This window comes from Monodon monoceros, unplaced genomic scaffold (genome assembly GCF_005190385.1).
Source record: "Monodon monoceros isolate NGI ecotype Baffin Bay Population unplaced genomic scaffold, NGI_Narwhal_1 Super_Scaffold_21, whole genome shotgun sequence".
Taxonomy (NCBI): Eukaryota; Metazoa; Chordata; class Mammalia; order Artiodactyla; family Monodontidae; genus Monodon; species Monodon monoceros.
In genome coordinates this window covers 36,545,754-36,567,111 of record NW_021703778.1, presented here as the reverse complement: position 1 = coordinate 36,567,111, position 21,358 = coordinate 36,545,754, and the positions used below count along the sequence as shown (strand labels likewise).

The following is a 21,358-nucleotide window of genomic DNA, read 5'->3' as shown; positions in this document are numbered from 1 at the left end:
CCACAACTACTGAGCCTGGGAGCCACAACTAGTGAGCCCGCACGCCGCAACTACTGAAGCCCGTGTACTCTAGGGCCCGCATGCCGCAACTACTAAGCCCGTGTGCTGCAACTACTGAAGCCCATGCGCCTAGAGCCCGTGCTCTGCAATAAGAGAAGCCACCACAATGAGAAGCCCGTGCACCGCAACAAAGAGTAGCCCTGCTCACTGCAACTATAGAAAGCTCATGTGCAGCAACGAAGACCCAACGCAGCCAAAAATAAATTGTTCTTTTAAATTTAAAAATAAATAAATAAATAAAAACAGGAAAATGAAATCCCTATTCAGATTTAAGTGTCTAACACAGGGTGAAAGAGTGAAACTGTAGCCAAAAAATCCAGTTTGTAAGTTACAGTAGATGAATAGATGGAGGAGTGGGGGCCTGTCTGAGGACAATGGTAGCCCAAAGAGAAGACATATGAACACAAAAGACTTAAGTAAATGAGTAACAGTTCCTAAGCAAACCCATGAATGTCTGAAATAAACAAACTTAAACCATGCCATAGGTCCAAGAAGAGATCAACAGCTGCCACATTATTCTGTAACATTCTTTTAGGTGCCTGATGTGGGGACATACTTACTGTTGACTTTATTTATATTGCCTTGAATTTCAGCTTGAGTGAGCAGCTCCTCATAAACGTCCCTTTCTCTCTCAGAGCTTTCTGTCTGAAGATGAGTAAGAAAGTGTAACTAAATTAGCTCAGATCTCTAAGAAGACCACAGAAATATATTTGTGCTCCTCCCCCACCATTACAGAACCAACAGCAAGTAAGGGTGTGGCTTAAAATCCTTAAAAAAGAACAGAGCAGAATGCTACACAACTGTAACTAAACACATAAAAAGCAGATCCAGGCTTCCCTGGTGGCTCAGTGGTTGAGAGTCCGCCTGCCGATGCAGGGGACGCAGGTTCGTGCCCCGGTCCGGGAAGATCCCACATGCCGCGGAGCGGCTGGGCCTGTGAGCCATGGCCGCTGAGCCTGCGCGTCCGGAGCCTGTGCTCCACAACGGGAGAGGCCACACACACAAAAAAAAACAGATCCACTTGTAAATAACAAGCCCAGGGGTTCTTCCAGAGTCAGGCAAGAGAAGGAAGCACTGGTGAACCCTGCCCTGCTCACTTGTGAGTCTGCATCCTTGCCTCAGACCTGAGCAGAACAGGCACATCCAGGGACTAGATCGCAGAGCCTGTCACTGGTTTGCACAAAACTCAAGAAGGAAGTAGAAGTCAAAATAGAATCTAATACCAAAAGACTACATACTGGGTAACTCCATTTCACTTATATAGAATTCTAAAAAAATAAACTAAAGTGATCGAAAACAGACTGGTAGTTGCTGGGGTCAGGGGTGGGGAGTACGAGGAGGTACAGACTGACTGCGAAGGGGAGACGTGGGAGCTTTTGGGGTGGTTACACATCCATATACATTTGTCAAAACCCATCAAACTGTACACTTTAAATGGTTGAATTTTATTATATGTAAATTAATACCTCGATAAAACTGATTTTTAAAATGGAGTCATATCAAACAGTGAAAGAATATAAATCAGTTAGAAAGATCAAATGTTCCATTTTTACCCTGTTTTTAGCATTTGTCATTTTGTCCTGCTTGGCCTGGTAAAGTACATCCTGGTAAGTGGAAGCCAAGGGCTCTTCGAGGTTCACAAGCATGGCATTGGGATTTTTCAAAGCTGCAAACGTGTCAGCTGGAATTCTATGGTCAATAGCTTCATTAATGGCAATAACGGCAGCATGTACTAAAAAAAAAAAAAAAATTCAAAACATAGAACACTAAGGTTATACAAAGTAAAGGATATACATTACACATTCAAACACTGCAACCCCCTATCACAGAAAGAGGCTCCTTTTCATAGATGGAGGGGTTAGAGGACCCCCAGATCTTTAAGCCCAGTCTTTTTCCTCTGATGCACAAACCCACAGCTCGGCCTATGATCCATGTCTGGAATGCTGAATCTGAAATCTTAACAGGGAAATATTCATAAGAGACTCTGAAAGGAGCCTCTGAGCATTTGTTATGGAAATGTTCACCTTAATCATCACGTAAACACCATCAGAAAATAAGAAACTCCAAAAGGCACTGAAATGTAGAATTCACTTTCTAGTGCTTTTATTTTAATCAAAATCACTCATTTATTTCCAAATAACAATAGCATAGATAACTGTATAGCAGTGTTTAAATCTATATCTACTGACCTAAACTTGCTAGCAAAATTCCTAATGTCTAAGACCATCATTATAGTATTAATCATTAAAAGTAGTAGCAACAATCCCAGTTGAACCCACAAAATTTCTCTCTTCTTACATGCGGCTTCATCCACTGACAGTTCATTAGCCAGAATGCCCCCGATCTTGCTAAAGGCAGGCATCTGGATCCCATACTTCTCCAGTTCAATCTTCATGTTGTTGATTTCTTCTTCTACAGGGAAAAATTAAGACCCAAACAAGCAAGTTAAGCACCTTTCCATAACACAGAGAAGGAAACAGATTCCTCAACTACAAAATGTATTGGATAAAATGACATCTACCTCTTAGGGTTGTTAGAAGGATTTAAATAAGATAATATATGGAAAGCACTTAACATGATACCTGGTACATAACATGCACTCAATAGACACAGTATTATCAGTATTATCAAGAGCATCAGAAATAACTATAACATGAGACTGGCTCTATTGAAAATAGTTCTCCCAAACTGCTACTTATGGCATTCCCTATAATGAACTTACGAATGGAGCAGCTTTAAAGGCAGCTCGAACAAGAAGTGAATCACAAGCCAGTTATCTGTCTTTACAATCCAAATCACTAGCTACTATTACACAATTTCGTTTCTAAGGCAGAAAGCCAAATGATAAAGAAAACAACATGTAAGGTTTGGTCCTTGCCCCAAGTCTGGGGAACAACTTCTCTGGAAGGAAAAATATCACAGATAAAAGTTTTATTTACAATTTTTAAAACTCCCTGGCCTACAAAAGATTTGAATCTATCTTACCCCTAACCAATATTACCATTGTTCTTTTTCTCCCCAAGCCCCCATCTCTTCAAGCATCTGACTATAGCAAACACCCACCCAAATAAGCTAAAGTTTTAAAATTAGTAAATTGTCATCTTTGTATCATCTCGCTCCCCTTCCCTTGCCTACAACTGGTGCTCACTGGAAGGGAAGGGGCAAGACTGTTATAAAGATTTTTCACTGTACATGAACCTTTAATGTTACATGTTAGTATTATATTATTTTTTACATACTATATGTTAATATTCTTTCTAATTTACATATAAGAAAACTGAGAATTATCAATCATACCCGTGTCATAACAGAGAACAGAGCTTGAAATTCCAAATTTAGTGGAAGAAGAGGAGAAGCAGGTTACTCATGCTTTTTTTAAATCTCTGTTGGCACAGTGTTTTTAAAGCCGTACGTCTTTAAGATTTGCACTGTTGACTCTCCAGGTTACTTCCACATAAATCAAGCACTTCCTGCCAAGTTTGTAACTTCTTACCTGTGAAGTCAACCTTTCCATATAGGTCTTGAATCTGAGGAGCCAGGCCTAGTTTGAACAGGTACAAACTAGAAGATATAATATGCAAAAGAGTCAGGCCTCGCAGCTGAACCTCCCTGCTGCTCTAAGTTCAAAGGGGAAAATCAGCATAAAGAACAGAAACACTCTGAACACAGAGACTCCCAGTACTCTACCATATTCCACTTTGCAGTTACAATACTTTACCTCAGAGCCTTTTTTTAGTTTCACATAACAAGGAGGTCCTTAAAAAGTCACATAATGTAAGGCAAAAAGCACTGGACTGGGAATCAGCAGATGCAAGTTTAAGTCCCAGCTCCAGCACAAATCCAATGTGTGATTAGATGTTAATATAAATGTTAACATAATGAATATAAGTGAAGTCTCTTCACTGTTTACCTTCCTGTGATCAGTAAGTTTTAAGTAACAAGACATTTTAGAAAAGTCTCATAAAAATGATTCAGACAGCAAATCTTACTTAAGCTGAATTCATATTACTGATGGAAAAGTTTAATTCAGGTACTTTAAGAGTTTTAAATAAAGTATATATTATAAATCTTTACTCTTTAAATAAAAATATCCTACACTCTAAGCTCCATGAAGGCAGGGACAATGAAAGTCTTATTTACCAATGCCTACCCAGAGCCTGGCATATATTAATAAATATTAATCAATATTTCACAGATGGATGGAAGTCTGTAACATGAGTTAGATTAACTGGATTCTAAGGCTCTAGCAGGTCAGAATCAATAAATTAGAAGAGATCAGAAGGGGGACTTCCCTGGTGGCGCGGTGGTTAAGAATCTGCCTGCCAATGCAGGAGACACGGGTTTGATCCCTGGTCCGGGAAGATCCCACATGCCATGAAGCAACTAAGCCTTTGCGCCACAACTACTGAGCCTGCGCTCTAGAGCCCGCGAGGCACAACTACTGAGCCCACGTGCCACAACTACTGAAACCCACACGCCTAGAGCCCGTGCTCCGCAACAAGAGAAGCCACCGCAATGAGAAGCCTGCGCACTGCAATGAAGAGTAGCCCTGGCTCGATGCAATTAGAGAAAGCCCGAGCGCAGCAACGAAGACCCAACGCAGCCATAAATAAATAAATTATTTATTTATTTTTTTTAAAAAAAGAAAAAGAAGAAGAAATCAGAAGGGCACTCCACAGGGATTAACGTGAGCAAGACACTGACAGCCTATCAATAAGGGAGGAAATAAAAAAATATCTAAGAAATAAATCACAGAAACTCAATAGAGCAGTCTACAGTTTTTGCAGATAACCTATAAACCTCAATATTATCCAAATACAAATATGTATCATGCATATTGCATTCATAGAACTGATCAGAACCCAAACTGCATATAATAAACCCCAATGCATAATCTAAAAAAAAAAAAATCAAGTGTTCTAAAAATACATTAGAATATATACATCCACAATAACTAATCACTTTCTCAGATAAGTGCAAATATAAATCATATGTATATGATTAAGGGCTTTTCTTTAGAATAAAATGCTCAAGATGGAAATACATGAAGTTCCTCTCTGCAAAGATTTTACATCTATTCAATAAAGTTTCCAAAGCCAAACAGCTAACAACTTTCTATACACATTTTACCTTATATACTTTCCCCACACAATGTTCCATCTGCATTCTAAATTAGTAGAAATATTTTTCTCCAGAAATTCCTTCCTCTTTTATTCCTACTTTAAAACAAGAAAGTGGCTGCCACACTTTAACAAAAGCTTGGGCATGTCACTTTCACAGCCCCAAGAACAGTGAGTTAGCTTTTAATGTCTTTCAACAGTAAATTAAAGGTGTTACAATGATATCACTAGCTGTTATAAAAAGTAGAGGAGTGGTAAGCAGAAAACAGATGGGCATCATCTTTCTTTTATCTCATTTTAATTATTAGGAATATTTTAAGGATATGCTGGAGTTTTAAATGGAATCATAATGGCCACTTGGATCCTCTTATCCAGCATCCAAAGTATTTAACCTCACAGCTAAAACTTAAAACTCCTAACAATAAACACCACTTTCAATCTTTGTTCCTAGTCTCCTATGTCTGCTTACAAATAAGCTGTTAGGTACCTATAATAGCCTGTAATTGAGCTCAGATTTCTTTTTCTTTTCCTATCTAAGATATACTTTATAGCAATGAGGAAAAGGAGGTTGTGTTAGCCTATCTGGATTCCAATTACTGTTACTGATTGTAGAGTAACCTATGAAAGAAAGTTTTACAGTGTAAACAGCATTATAAAACACCCCCAACAAGCCTTGGGGAAGCACCCCTAATCAAATACATTTCTGCAAAGAGACATATGAATAATCATATTAAGTAGATAAACATTCTAAGTAATCTCAATTAATACTGATCAGATCTTGCCAACAAAGGAGTTTGAACTAAACCAAAACTCATTTTTCAGATCTTTCAGCATGTTTTTTTGAATTTAGGATAAAGGATTATGGGCCAATTTAATCCCAAAATCAGTTCTTAGAAAGATAAAGCATCAGAGGAAATGGAAAGGAAGTATACAAATATATTTGAAATAATGGAGAATTAAGGTCTTATCTGAGAGTGGAATGTAATCTACAAGAGTAATTTAGTCTGACTAAAGTACAGTAACTATCTCTGGAAGAATGCCAGTCAAGACTGAGGGAGAAAAAAAGATGGCAGGAAGGGAGAGAACAAGAAGATAAAGCTTCTCTATCACTGTTGATCCAAAAGGGAAACAGTGCCTCACCCAATACAGGTAAGTGAAGTGAGGAACCTGCCTTGAACACTGTTGTGTAAAGGTAAAGAAGAGGCTCAAGCAGTTACAAACACTTCCTACATACCCTTCAGGAAAAACACTGTAAGGGAGGAAAGAAATCATAAATCACCAACCAGAACACACTGCTGTGTATATACTTTCTAAGCACGAACTCCATATTGAACAGAAATGGAAAACAGTAGCAGGCTTCCTCCCTTTCTCATTTTGACTCCATCATTAGAAAGGCAGTTAATTCTTCAATCTCTCTTCAGAGAATTTGAGGGCCTGGGACTCAGGTTACATTGCAGAGAGTAGTGGCTACAGAACTAGCAGAGAGGAATTCTGCCAGCTTAGTTGCTGTGCCTGCCAAGTTCAGATATCCATTGTAGGTACAGCCTTCACAAGGTTATCAACATAGACAGACTTCACAGAACACTAAGCCAATCACAATACTCAGAATTTAGCTGATTTTGGCTCAGACATATGCATCTGAAATTGCTACATTCTGAAAATTCTCCAATATATCACCTATTCCTAAACAATTTTTTAAAAATTCTCATTTTACCATTGTTTGTCCAATGTTATGCTATATACCTTGGAGGGGGAAAAAAAGTAAGGCATAACTTCTGTCCCTAAGATGCTAATAAATGTAATAGGGAGAAAAGATATGAAAGAAGCAATATATAACAAACAAACAACAAAACAAAACACACACACACAAAACTAAACCAAAACAAAACAAAACAAAACAAAACAAAAAAACCCCCCAGAGGTTTAGAAAAAGGAATGAGCGGAGGTCATTTGAGAAACTTCACCAAGAATGTGGGAACTGAGCTAAAACTTGATTGGATAAGCAGAGACAAACATGAAGAGCCCTTTGACAAAGTACCATTTCCTTTTTCATTTATAGGACAGAAAGTATCCCCTTGAGCTGGGGGAGGGAGAGGGAGATTTATTATGTATAATTTTGACACACATTTATTGTGATTATAGGCTAGGCATCTAAGTGTTGATACTAAAGACACATGGATAAAGAACAAAGGAAATACTTCTTGTCCCTAAGGAATCCACAAGAAAGCAAGTTATAAGAACAAACAGTAACCAGAGTACAATGTAACAAGCACTATGCTTGAAGTAAGAGGTATGTTATAAAATGCTAAAGGAGCACAAAGATGGTAAGTAGCTAATTCTGCCAGAGAGGGAAAAAGTAAGAGAACATATTAATGGTAGCATTATGAGGTGGCACCTGGAGAAAAGCATACACTAAACCAAGGAGAAAAGGCATTTCAGGGCTTCCCTGGTGGCACAGTGGTTAAGAATCCGCCTGCCAATGCAGGGGACACGGGTTCCAGTCCTGGTCCACGAAGATCCCACATGACGCAGAGCAGCTGAGCCCATGCGCCACAACTACTGAGCCTGCGCTCTAGAGCCCACATGCCACAACTACTGAAGCCCACGCACCTAGAGCCCGTGCTCCGCAATGAGAAGCCTGCGCACCGCAATGAAGAGTAGCCCCCGCTCGCCGCAACTAGAGAAAGCCTGCGCACAGCAACGAAAACCCAATGCAGCCATAAATAAATAAATAAATAAATTTTAAAGAATGGCATTTCAGGCACAGGAAACAGCAAAACCAAAGGCAAGAGTACATAGCCTGTTTGCTGAAAATACTAGAACATAGGTACACAGGAGAGAATGGCTGGAGGTGAGGCTAGAAAGGAAGCATCAAAATATTTTATGAAGCGTCTGATACTATTAGGGCTGTTTTGGAAAGAACTCTGACAGCAGCATGGCAGATGGATCAGAAGGGAGAGAGCCTAGTGAGGGAACCCTCTAAGGAGGTTAATGCATTCATTAGTCCACACAAGAGATCTATTAGTCCTCAGTTATATTCTCTCTTTTATGGGTTTCACACTGATTCCAGTGATACCAAGGATCTGGCAAACATTTGATCCAGAAACTGGAGACAACAGGTTTCTTGTGGGTCAATGTCTATATTATACATTCATACATATAATTAACATTTATTAAGTACACATACAGGATGCTATATAAGAAGAGCAGCCCAAGAAAAAAATCTCATCCTCATGTCCCTTCTCATACTTACTTCTATCATCTTCTGCTTTAGGCCTACGGCCATCAAGTAAATTTGCACCACTCTGAAGTACTATACTACTAGCACCTACACCTCTCCCATCCCATCCTCCATCCAGACACATCACCTCTTCCCTCCAATTTAGTACTTCGTTCATTCTAAGAGCTGAGGACCTGAAATTAAGTCATCTTCCAAATTTACTACGAAGCTGTGATAAAATTATACCTTGTTTCAGTTCCTATTTATTATTTTTGCATTGACATAAAAATTACTTAATGAACAAATGACTCATCAAGGTCCTAGATAACTTAATAAATTATCAATCAACCATTTGATATTTGCTGGTATTATTTGAAGATGTTGCCAAAATTTAACTGTACTACCAAAGAGTATCAAGACACAGTGTATTTAGTAAATCAGTTTATCAGCTTGAAACAAAATGAGAAACAATAAAAGTTTTCAAATGTATGTAGTTTTTATAATTTTTAAGAGACTTTAATTTAAAAGAAAGGGACTACATCTCACGAGAAATGCATAGTTCACTGAAACACTAGATCAATAATGAAAGATCATATTATGTTTTTAGAGGAAGATTTTTTGTTATTATAGGAATAAATAAATCCTTTCTCCCTAGAAGAACACAGCTGTTTCTCACCATTTTGTTAAGATAATAGTGCTCTATTCTATTTGAAAATTCTGAAGCAAATGCAAAAACTTTTTCATCATACCCTGGACAACAAGCTACACACTCAATTCAGATGTGACTCCTAAACTGCTTTTTTTTTAAAATTGAGATATGACTGACATATTATATTAGTTTCAGGTGTACAGCATAATGATATGATCACCATAGTAAGTCCAGTTAACTTCCATCACCACACATAGTTACAAATTATTTTTCTTGTGATGAGAACTTTTAAGATCTACTCTCTTAGCCACTTTCAAATACATAATACAGTATCAATAACTGTAGTCACCATGCTGTACATTACATCCTCAGGACTTATTTATTTCATAACTGGAAGTTTGTACCTTTTGACCACCTTCACCCATTTCGCCTACTCCCAAATCCCCGCCTCTGGCAACTACCAATCTATTCTCTGTATCTATATACTGCTTATTCTACCAAGAAAATCTGATTACCTAAGTGCATGGATACAGTAGATACATCTTGGCATGTTCTTTCGATCATAGATGTCTGTAGTTTCCGGATAAAAAATCTAAAGAGAAATAAAAGAAGCAGAGTAAGGCATCCATCCACTAGAGTTCATTTATCATTCACCAATCATGAATAATACAAGTAAAACTTTGGACAATTAGAAAACATTGTCAGCATTTGGCAAATAACCTCATTAGGGTGAACAGACATTTCATTATAAGTAATGTAAGGAACAAAATGATACAATACACAGTGAAAAGCACTACTTGGAAAAGACTTATTTGGGTCAACCCACTGAATTTTACTAAGTATGTGAGAGTGAGTTACTTACTGCAGACACAGACATGGGCAAACAAAACTCAAGTTCCAGTCCAGCTTAAATCAGTGGCAAGTGTATGAGGCTCTGAAGGATTGCAATCTTCCTAGTTGCTATCTAGCAGGCCTAGATTGAGTAATAATAGCTCAACAATGAACATTTACTAATTGCTTCAGTATGTGTAAAATCACTACATTTAGACATTGAAAAAAACTACAAAATATTAAAATGTGTTATAATGCTTGGGGGAAGTAGAAAGATACACAGATAAAGTAGGTAGAATAGAGGATGTATATGGGAATGTGAGAGATGGGGAGTTTTCCTTGGTAGCATGTACCACAATTAATCAACTATGTGCACTGAAATTATCTGTCTGACTCCTCCAATAGACTATAAGCCACATGAAGGCAAGGACTAGGTCTATATTGTTCACTGCTGTATCTTCAACGCTAAGCCCAGAGTCAAGGTCATGGAGGGAGCTCTCTCTGTTTGATGAATTAACAAATGAGGTAGGATAGGAACAGAGTAAGTTTAGATGGAGAATTGCCTTGAATTTCAAGACCTTTTCTCATGGTAATGTGGTACTACACAACTCAATCTGTAATTCAGAGGAATAAAGGGGTAACAGTGGATTAGAGAAGTGAGACTGGATTATGAAGCGATTAGAGGAATCTGGATGAGCAATAAAAGGCAGTGAGAAGAGTACTACAGCACTTTGTATCTAACTCTATTATAGAACTTAACACATTGTGTTTAATTACTTGTTTTTATGCTTGTTTTCCCCCACAATACCTATTGCTCCTGATGAGGAAGAACTGTGCACCCCCAAGAGAAATGGGGGTCTTTTTTGATAATTTTTCAAACTTTCCATGCTCATTTCCTAAGATTGAAATGTCTTCTCCTGAACGGTGAAAATCATGGTCAAAGTCAGTCACCCTCCCCAAAACAGTACAGAATACATTTTAGAAAGCAATAGAAAAAAAAATAAGGTTGGTAGGGAGGATAGAGGCAGATTATGAGGACCTTGAAAGTCAGACAAGTTTGAACTTGATATTCAGGCTTTAGAGAAGTCCTAGCTTTGGAGCCAAGGCTAAAAACAACCTCAGGAAGATCTGACTGGAGACAAGACACAGGATACACCGAATAGTGAAGAGATCGAAGCTGAGAAAGCAGGCTGGGAGGTTGTTTCAACAGATAAAAGAGACATTGCAAATAACTGAGGAAGGCTTGGGGAATGACTGCATTTAGGAGTCCAAGGTAAATCCAAGGTTTTGAGACTGGATGACTGGGAACATGATGACATGGTACCATTTATGCAGAGGAGGGGAGGTTCACTTGGGGGAAAAGGTAGGTTTAGTTTTACATATGAGAAACTGTAGGAGATAGAAAGCTATCCAAGGGGAAATGTCCAGCAGCCAATTGAAGAAACTGTGTTTATCTTATAGCAAAGAGTCTTCAAAACAACTGAAACCATGAGAATGAGAGAATGTAGCTAAAATAAGAATTGCATCTTAAGGAATGCCCGCCACTAGGATGTAGAAAGCAGAATAATTGAAGAAAACAGAGGACTATTAGGCAGATTAAAAACAATTTTAAAAATCAAAACAACAAAATGTTTCATGTAGGAGTTGGCCAAGAGCACCAATTAAAGAGTCAAATGGATAAAAACCAAAAAATTATCCTATTAAGTCTCTATAATGTGTATGTACCACATAAAGAGATTAGGGAAGATATCCCAATAAATACTATTATTGTCAATTATCGATCACATGTTATATTATGAGCAAAAACACATTTTTAGGCCAAGTATCTTTAGTCTACATTACTCAGAAGTCTTCTGGACTTAAATCATATAGAGCAGACATTTCAAGGGTAATAGCCATAATAATCCTATTGTTCCTGATAGCCTCAACAGTTTGTTGAGACTGTGGTCCAGGACAATGCACCACTGTTAGTAAACAAAAAAGGTAATAAGATTAAATTATTAAAAAGGCATTTTGTAGTAACAGTACTATTAGCAATAGCAAATATTAACAAAGCTCTTAGTACCATTCAAAAGAGGTTAAATTGTTATTGCCCATTGGGCATACTATATAAAAAACAGGAACAGGAAGTTACAGGTGCATAGAAAGGCCAAGTAGCTGTAAGAACTTGACGTATTGCATTTCCTGACATTTGTGGGGCTTAATTCTCAAACATACCAGTGCAAGGAAGAGAACTTCAGCACTTTGCTCTGAAAAAAATAGGACACAAGCTAGCCTGCAAAGACTTAGCTCTGAATTTACTCAGTTCAACAGGTATGTATGCAACGGTGAGCTGAGCACTCTGCTAAATGCCAAGTGTTCATTTCCAAGTGGTTTCAGCCACTTTCTGATACTCCACATCTCATTTCTTTTTAATCTTTCTTTGGTTACAGAAATTTAGACTCCACAGAAACGTGTAAAGAAAATAAAAACCACCCTTTAACCCCATCACACAGAAATGAAAACTATTTCTCCTTGCAGATTTTTCCCAAGAATACTCACTTTATTTTTAGACAAAAATAGTGATCTCATTTTAGCCAGAACACAAGCTCTTATAATCATAGCCTGTTTTTTTTTTCACTTAACACATCACGGTTATATATATATAGATTGACATCATCCTTTCCAACGGCAGCACTAGTATTTGACTGGCTGTAACACAATTAATACCCTGAGTGAAGGAATATGTGGTTTGCTATCAATTTTTTCTATCATATGCAATGCTGAAAAATCCTTACATATACATTTTTTGTGCTTGTCTAATTTTTTCTTTCTTTTTTTGAGCCGGTGGGGTGGGAGTGGGGATAAATTCCTAGAAGTAGAATTCTTAGGTCAGACGATAGGGGGGGAAAAAAGCTGTCCATGCCTCTAACAGTGACACTGTATCAGGGCCTCTACGGATTCAAGGTAGGACTAGTAGCTAGATGTATGATCAGGCCACCCAAGATGGCTATTCTCTTGCTCTCTGTACATCTCCTGCTCAACCAGTCCCTGCTTCACCTATACCCTACTCATATGGCTGACATTCCCTCTTAATTATACAGCCTAATCAGTAAATGTTAGTGATCTTTAGATCAGAATGGCTCCACCATGATAGCTTATCAAAGGGAAAAACTCTGCCCAAGGGGCTATGAGGGACATGCCCCTCTGCTGCTTTCCCTGGTAACTAACTGATGAGCCAAACTGACGTCAATTCCCCCATAAGTGGTAAACTCCTCCTCCCCCTCCTCCCCACCCCCAGTAGCAAAGACTGCTGCCGTGTTCTGCCTGCTGTCTGCCGTCCACGGTAGGGTGTCACTCCAGAGCCTTGACTCGGACAGCTGAGATCCCCTATCTAATAAACCAGTGATGTCTCTGTTGCTGTCTCCGGGCTCTTCCCTCATTCTCAAGGCAACTACAAGGCTTGCAGGCCTGCAAGGTGCAGCCCAACACTTGAGATGGCAATTTCACTAAGAGAAGCACTAAATAAACTCTTGAGCAAAACACTCAAGGATGCACACTCCCGTATCAAAACTACAGCTATCATTCCAAACTCATTAAATTGTATACATTAAATATGTATGGTTTTTCTGTAATCAATTGATTACACCTCAATAAAGCTGTCAGAAAAACAAAAACAAAAAACATACAGCCACCTCCAAAACCAGATAAAAGAAGTAAATCTCATTATACTGCCTCTACAATTTGAAATATAAAATAAACCCTTCATATTACCTACAAATTTGGTTATTCTGAAGCTGGAAGATGACATTTCTAAAATATTTCCTTATGTTTCCTAAAGTCAAACTTGAATGTAGCAACTTTGTGAATAAATAAAATCCACTGAACTGTACTCTTTAAAATGGTGAATTTCATGGTATATGAATTTGTTTGTTTTTTGGGGGGGAGTCACGTTGCTCAGCTTGCAGGATCTTAGTTCCCCAACCAGGGATTGAACCCAGGCCCTGGCAGTGAAAGTGCCGAACCCTAACCACTGGACCACCAGGGAATTCCCTCATGGTATGTGAATTTTTTTTAATTTTATTTTTTTATTTTTATTTTTATTTTTTGCAGTACGCGGGCCTCTCACTGCTGTGGCCTCTCCTGTTGCAGAGCACAGGCTCCGGACGCACAGGCTCAGCAGCCATGGCTCACGGGCCCAGCCGCTCCGCAGCATGTGGGATCTTCCCAGACCGGGGCACGAACCCGTATCCCCTGCATCGGCAGGCGGACTCTCAACCACTGCGCCGCCAGGGAAGCCCTGAATTATAATGTTTATAATTTGGTGTAGTAAAAGTAACTGACATCATAGGGAATTTCTCTAGGGTGAGGTGAAGCAGGGATGAGAAATATAAAAGAAAAAGAACAAAGCGATTTCCTAAAACAAACTGAAGAGATCCTTTAGTATTAAAATATATAGATAGATAGATAGATATATTACCAAAGAATCAGTTGAGAATAATTTTACAGGTAGAATGAGAACTGTTATGCCAAACAGCCAGAACTAAGCCAGAACTATGAATATCACATAAATTACCTTAGGCAATCCAATCTCGCCCATGGCATTCAACCACTGAATCACATTATCAGTGTGTCTAAAGTGGAGGCCAGTTGCCTAGAACAAATAAAAGACCATTAGGCACTGTTTGGCAATATTGAAGCAAATACTAAATAAATACTCTGTATCAATAAAAGTTTCCCTGTAAGACTTTACATGGTCCCCTTAAACTTAAGGTCTGTCTGTATTATTACACATTCTAATCTCCAAAAGCCAAATCCACATCTCAGCTCTCCTCAGTTAAGAACCATCTGGAGAATCTTCCTGTGTACAGTGTGCTCAGCAGAACATGGTCTTTGGAAATTCAATTATGTTGGATTCAATTCCTGACTTGGCTATCTATTGGTGACACTGGGCAAGTCACTTCACCCTACTGATTCTGAGTTTCCCCATCTTTAACACCTACTTTATGTTTGTTGGAAAGATTAACTGAGAAAATGTACGTAAAGCACTCAGTGTGGTGTCTGGCAAGTAGAAGATACTCCCCAAATGAGGTATTTTCATACTACACATATAAACATCCCCCTCTTAACCTCTACACCTGTTGTTTTTTAGGAAGGTTTACCCCTCAAGACGGTTAGACGTGTAGACTATTGTCTTTGCTGTTGCTGGAGACTGCTCTGTCTGCCTGTTCTGCACACATTTTTTAGAGTCAACAGAACAGCTCAGGAGGTGTCTTCAGAATAACCACTTATTTAAAACTCAGCATATAAGTCTTTGCTTTTTGATGAAGAAAAGTTTCTATTTGGGATGCTAATTTTGGCTTAAGACCTATACTTTCCTTGTTTTCCTTTTAATTTAAATATTAAAAAGCCAAACAAACAAAAAAACCAACTCTTTTGATTCTGTCTTCATCCTTAACTCATTCTGAGCTCTTGCCCAATTCTTACAGTTGACCCCTCTTACATTTGCTCTTGGTTTTGCAATCTTCCACTATCTTCTATACTCATCCTTTTTTCAGATAAGAGCTCTTAGGAAAGCTCCCCACAGAAACTCTGTGAGCAATGGGAATTCGGTCCTTGTCAACATCCCAACTTAATTAAAGCAGTCTTCTTTTTGAGGGCCCTGGGCCACAAGAATCAATCACGTAACTCAATTTTCTGAAATCGGATCACTGTCCCATTTTACCTTAAACTTTAATATCATGGGGTGATTTTCTTCCCCCAAAGCTGCTATTGCTTTCAATTTGCCAACAAATCTCAGAGCTTGGTTAAAATTAGATTTAAAGTAGTGATTCCCCTAGTTACTTCCTCTACCTTCTAAGAAATAAAAAATTCATCAAGGACCATGAAAATTTCTAGATACAAATTACTCATTAGAATTGTGCCAGAAATACGGACAGCTGAAGTTCTTTTACTACTGTATCTTGACTTTGCACTAAATTTTCTCCACTCCGCCAGGTATTTTATTTTGTTGGAACAAACACACTTACACATATTTCTCAGTAACTCTTTCACAGGATAAAGTATGCTAAACTTCTCTCTCAAGTTTACAGAAATTTAAGCACCAAGCAAGGATGGACTCACCTTGTATCTGGTCTGCTCTCGATCATAGATCTTCTTCAGTGATACCACTCTAGGGGAGAAGAAGTTTCCTAGTTTGGCAAGATAGACCCCATTCCGAAGCCCCTCTTCCAGTTCTGTGGTGGGAGGCAGGTCTTCCCCCAGGCATGCTTCCATCCACCTGCACAGAAGGAGGGAGGACATGACAAAAGAGAGGGAAGGTATGAACCCCTCCCCTCTCCAGCAATTTCAAGCTTAATTTCCATTCTCCTTGGAAAAGTTTAAGTTGAACATAAGCAATAGTGTTTGAAGACTCAATTTCACACACATCTTTGTTCTGGCCCAGTCAGATCTCAGAGGCAGGGAACTTAGGAAAATTTCCAAGTATAAACGCCACCCTCTTCTCCACCCTACTTTCCTCTCCTGCAGCAAGAGAGCCAGCTGGCTCCCCAGGTCCTAAATGCCCCACGAGCCTCAGCCCAGACTGTCTCCCTTACTCCTTCAGTTGCGCCTTAAGAATTCCTAAGAAAAACCTTTTGTAACTGAAGCCACCATCTCTCAACTGTTCAGAAACTTACATTTGCAGCTGAGGTTCTTTTCTGGTTTGAGAATTCAGCATTCATAGTGAATTTCTAGGTTCAGATTTTAAAGTTGTTTTGGGGTTACCAAAATAGTCAATCATCTCACCTAAAATACTTAAGGAAACTCCAATGGAAGCAGTAAAAGTGAATTCTTATGTGTTTTTTTAGAGGGGAAAGGAAGTTGTAACGGAAATCTATATTGTCCCCCTCGGACACCTCTCACAAGATTTCAGGGAATCCCAAGATAAAACAAAGCCAAGTTTATTTGCATGTATTTTCAGCCAACAGAAATGTAGTTAACTAAAAAAGGCATTTAGGGCAATGGTTTTAAACTTTTTTTTGAATCACAGAATCCTTTGACTATCTAAGGAAAGCTACAGATCCTTCCTCCAAAAAACATATATATACTTAAATTTAATATATAATTGCAGAGATTTCATTGACCCCGGTTTGAAAACCCCTAATTTGTAAGTATGCTACTCAAATTTTACAAGGCTACCGTATCCCCAAATTCTTTACCATTCTTTACGGGGGTTGACGGGGACCACTAGGTGATGCCTGGTCTGTTTCCCTAGTAATAAATCTTTGAAAAGCCAAATGGGGAAAGAAAAAATCCAGAGATACAGGAGACTGAAGTAAAAGCTAGATTTACTGCCAAATGGGACAATACAGGAATGAAACATTTATAACGTTAATTGATACCTAAAATTTAAATTAAAAGACAAATAAAACTGGAAGCCACATTTAAATATGCCATATTTTATACACACACACTACACACACACACACATGAAAATTTATAAGAAAACTCTAACATACCAATAGAAAAATAGACCAAATAATATATAAATGTATTTATAATCCCATTTATGTGTGTTTCTATATAGTTCTTTACATTAATAAAATTGCCTGAAAAGATATACAATAGAGCTTGAATTTACATACTTTTAAAATTATTAGTTTTATAATTCAGAATAAAATTTCTTGTATTAATTCTATCTTTTCAAACTGAGATTACCACTCAGAATCTTTAAAAAATAATGAGAGAATTCCCTGGAGGTCCAGTGGCTAGGACTCAGTGCTTTCACTGCCGGGGCCCGGGTTCAATCTGTGGTCGGGAGCTAAGATTCCCACAAAAAAAAAAAAAAAAAAAGGAAAAGCAACAATGTTCCTGTTTTTCTCAAGTTCTACAGAATAGTTAACTCAACCTCACTTTCAAATCTATTCTACTTCTAAAGCAGCTAGCATACTGTCTGACACATAGTGGATACTTAAATAAATACTAGCTGGATAGATGAATGGGCCAGAGAATTTTCTGGTTATTTCCTACACCCAATGATATTAAGTTTTCTCTTCTGGCTTTTCTTTTAGGTAGTTGAACTGAAATGTCATAAGGGGAAAAAGAAGAAATGAATGAATTTTCCAGAAGAGTTACCATAGTAACTAAATTAGATATCAATTTGTAGCAGCTACAAAATCCAAACTATGCTTCTCCAAGAGCCTAAGACCATAGGGCAATGTGGAAAAGAACATAGGTCAATGGTATGGAAAATAGCTGTAGTCTAAGGACACATCTCATGTAATCGTCCATCCAATATTTTACTGCTATAAAGGATACAGCAAACAGCTCCTGGCAATCCCTGCTCTCAGGGGACAGTCTAACTTATGTTCTCATTAACAGGGACAAACCTAGAATAAATATTAAGCCCAAAACATCCCTTTACCACATAACAGTATGAAGAAAAAGTTACTTATTTTCCTCTCAAAATGGGGAAGACTGTGGATAAACAACACAGTAGTGCTTTTGGCTTGAATCAGAGCCAGCTACCAGGGCTGTTTAGGTTCTCCTCTCCTCTGAGATCACTGGATTAAAATCAGAGTAAAAGGAGGGACCACAGCCACATCTCCCACAATCCTTTACCTTCGCCTTCTCTTGTCTAACTGCTATAAAACAGTCCTGACTGATGACAAGACTCACAAGCTTTCTATAGCGGAGTAGAATACCCTAAATATCACACAAGTGTCAGGACTGAAGAAAAGCCACCCGTGATCTGGTGAAAAGGAATAAGCAGAGAGGGAGAGCTAGAGGAAACAGGCAAAGCACAGAAGTGTCTCTAAACAACCGCCACAAGCCCAGAACTGCCCTCCAGTTCCCTGTGTGGCTCACCCTCCATTCTAAGCTCTGCTCCACAGCAGAGAATCACCTGGTTTGTTTATAAGAATAAAGTTAGTTAAATTAGGACCAAACTGCTTGAAAAATTAACAGCATTAAGTAGGATGCTATATTACTAGATTCTTAATCTTAGCATCAGTTTGGATTCTACTATAATTCTGAGAAGATGCAACAAATTCTCCTGTCCTTCTCTACAGCCCATCTGAGATTCCCCCTCTGCCACAAACTCACAGCATCACAAAATGTGAGAGCGAGGAACTGAATGCACTTCTAGGGCAAATCCCTTTGGGGTTTTCCCCCCAATATAAAATCTATCCATTAAAGAAAATTACAAAACATTTCTCAACATTTTATGAATATTTTTCATGTTACTATACAGTTTCTCAAGACTTTCGAGTTACATTAAAATTCTACCAAATGCTAATCAGTCACTTATGTTGGACATTTATATCATTTCTAAATGTTTTCAACCATTAAATAATTCTGCAAGGAACGTCTTTATACACAATGTTCTTCCTTATTTAGAATTAATTCCTTTGGAAACTCCAAAACAAAAAATGTTATTGCTCAAAAGCTTACCCAAAGGCTGTACCTATTTGTACAACTCTCTCATTTTACAAATAAGAGTAAGGCCTATCAAAGGTTACCTGCTAGCTAGTGACAAAGGTGCGATAAGAGGGCCCTGATTCCTAATTTAGAATCCTTCTCACTAAACCACTATTGCTCTTACCACATCACCCCAAAAGCCTAACAGAGCTGAGCTCCACAGGGCTGTCTAAACAGGACAAAGTTTCAGATATCCCATGCAGGAAAAAGGCTGGTATCTCTCCAAGTTCTGTCCACTTAATAGGGTTTTAAATATTTCAGTTTAACTGTAAGACCACCAGTAATTCTCAACTCAGACACAAAGCTTCCTTATAAAACTTAAGCATTTAAATTAACTTTATAAATACACTTAAGAATAAATCTATGCATTGATTCTTATCTTACACCAGGTACAAAAATCCACTCAAAACGGATTAAAGACTTGAATGCAAGACTTGAAATCATAAACTCCTTTAAGAAAACACAGGGGGTAAGCTCCTTGACATCAGTCTTGGAGATGCGTTTTTTGGATTTGACACCTAAAGCAAAGGCATCAAAAGCAAAAATAAACAAGGACGATTATATCAAACTAAAAAAATGCAAGACTTGAAACCATAAACTCCTTTAAGAAAACATAGGGGGTAAGCTCCTTGATATCAGTCTTGGAGATGATTTTTTTGGATTTGACACCTAAAGCAAAGGCATCAAAAGCAAAAATAAACAAGGACGATTATATCAAACTAAAAACAGCCTCTGCACAGCAAAGGAAACCACCAACAAAACGAAAAGGCAACCTACGGAACGGTAGAAAATATTTGCAAATCATATATCTGATAAGGGGTTAAATCCAAAATATATGAAGAACTCATGCAACTCAATGGCAAAAAAACCCCTAACAATCCAATTTTTAAATGGGCAGAGGAACTGAATAGTTTTCTAAAGAAGACATACAAATGGCCAACAGGTACCTGAAAAGATGGTCAACATCATTAAATCATCAGGGAAATGCAAATCAAAACCACAATGAGCTATCACCTCACACCTGTTAGAATGGCTACTATCAAAAAGACAAGAGAAAGAAAGTGTTGGTGAGGATGTGAAGAAAAGGGAACCCTTGTGCACTACTGGTGGTGTAGACAAAGAATGTCCTCTGCCATTTCAGTAAAACAAAGAACATTGAGGCCATCAAGCCATCAGCCACTGCAGCGGTCCCTGACGGTGCACCCTAAGGGGAATTCAGGATGGAGAAAAACAGGTTGCCTGCCACCAAGCCATGAACCTCTACATCCAGCCCCAACGGTATACCCTGAGAGGATTCAAGAGAGAGAAAAAAAGGATACTGGCTCTACATAAGGTGAATATCAAAGGAATAATTTCAATAAGCCCAGACTCTTGCATCTTCCTGTAAGTAGAAAAGCACTTAATTCATTAACTTGAGATGTCTGGGTTTTTTGTTTTGTTTTAATAGCAGTAATCTTATGATGGTCTGACTACCTGGTTTGGGTTTTGTTTTTTGTCTTTTTTCTTCAAAAAACTCTTATTTATCCTGGCTCCTCCCTTACCTCTTTGGAACAGTCCTTCAGAGCTATCTGAGAGGCTGTCTCCTGGGCTTTAAGTCCTCATTAAGGCTGCCGAATAAAACTAATTCTCAACTTTTAGGTTGTACTTTTTTTTTCAGCCAACAGTGGGAATAACAAATTGGTGTAGCCACTATGGAGGCAATAGGAAGGTTCTTCAAAAAATTAAAAATAGAACTGCTATATCATCTAGCAATCCCACTTCTGGGTATACAGACATCCCTGGGTATCAACAGGGGATTGCTTCCAGGACCCACGTAGACAGGTACCAAAATTCAAGGATGCTCAAATCCTGTACATAAAATGTCATCGTATTTGCATACAACCTAAGCACACTCTCCTGTATACTTTAAATCATCTGCAGGTTGCTATAATACCTAATACAATGTAAACGCTATGTAAATGGTTGTCAATATAATGTAAATGTTATGTAAATAATTGCTGCCAAGCAGCAAATTCAAGTTTTGCTTTTTGGAACTTTCTG

At 38.3% G+C, this 21,358-nt stretch overlaps 1 protein-coding gene across 2 annotated transcripts in view; it reads right to left on the bottom strand.

Annotated features, from left to right (window-relative positions):
- Positions 1-21,358, bottom strand: part of IQGAP1 (IQ motif containing GTPase activating protein 1) — a 103,608-nt gene that overhangs the window by 50,130 nt on the left and 32,120 nt on the right. For both annotated transcript variants that reach the window (XM_029236400.1, XM_029236399.1), the window contains exons 3-9: positions 15,983-16,139; positions 14,436-14,513; positions 9,565-9,641; positions 3,554-3,621; positions 2,359-2,472; positions 1,614-1,792; positions 621-705 (exon numbers count right to left, since the gene is read on the bottom strand). In XM_029236400.1, coding sequence (XP_029092233.1) covers positions 621-705; positions 1,614-1,792; positions 2,359-2,472; positions 3,554-3,621; positions 9,565-9,641; positions 14,436-14,513; positions 15,983-16,139 — 758 coding nt within the window. The remainder of the gene's footprint in view (positions 1-620; positions 706-1,613; positions 1,793-2,358; positions 2,473-3,553; positions 3,622-9,564; positions 9,642-14,435; positions 14,514-15,982; positions 16,140-21,358) is intronic.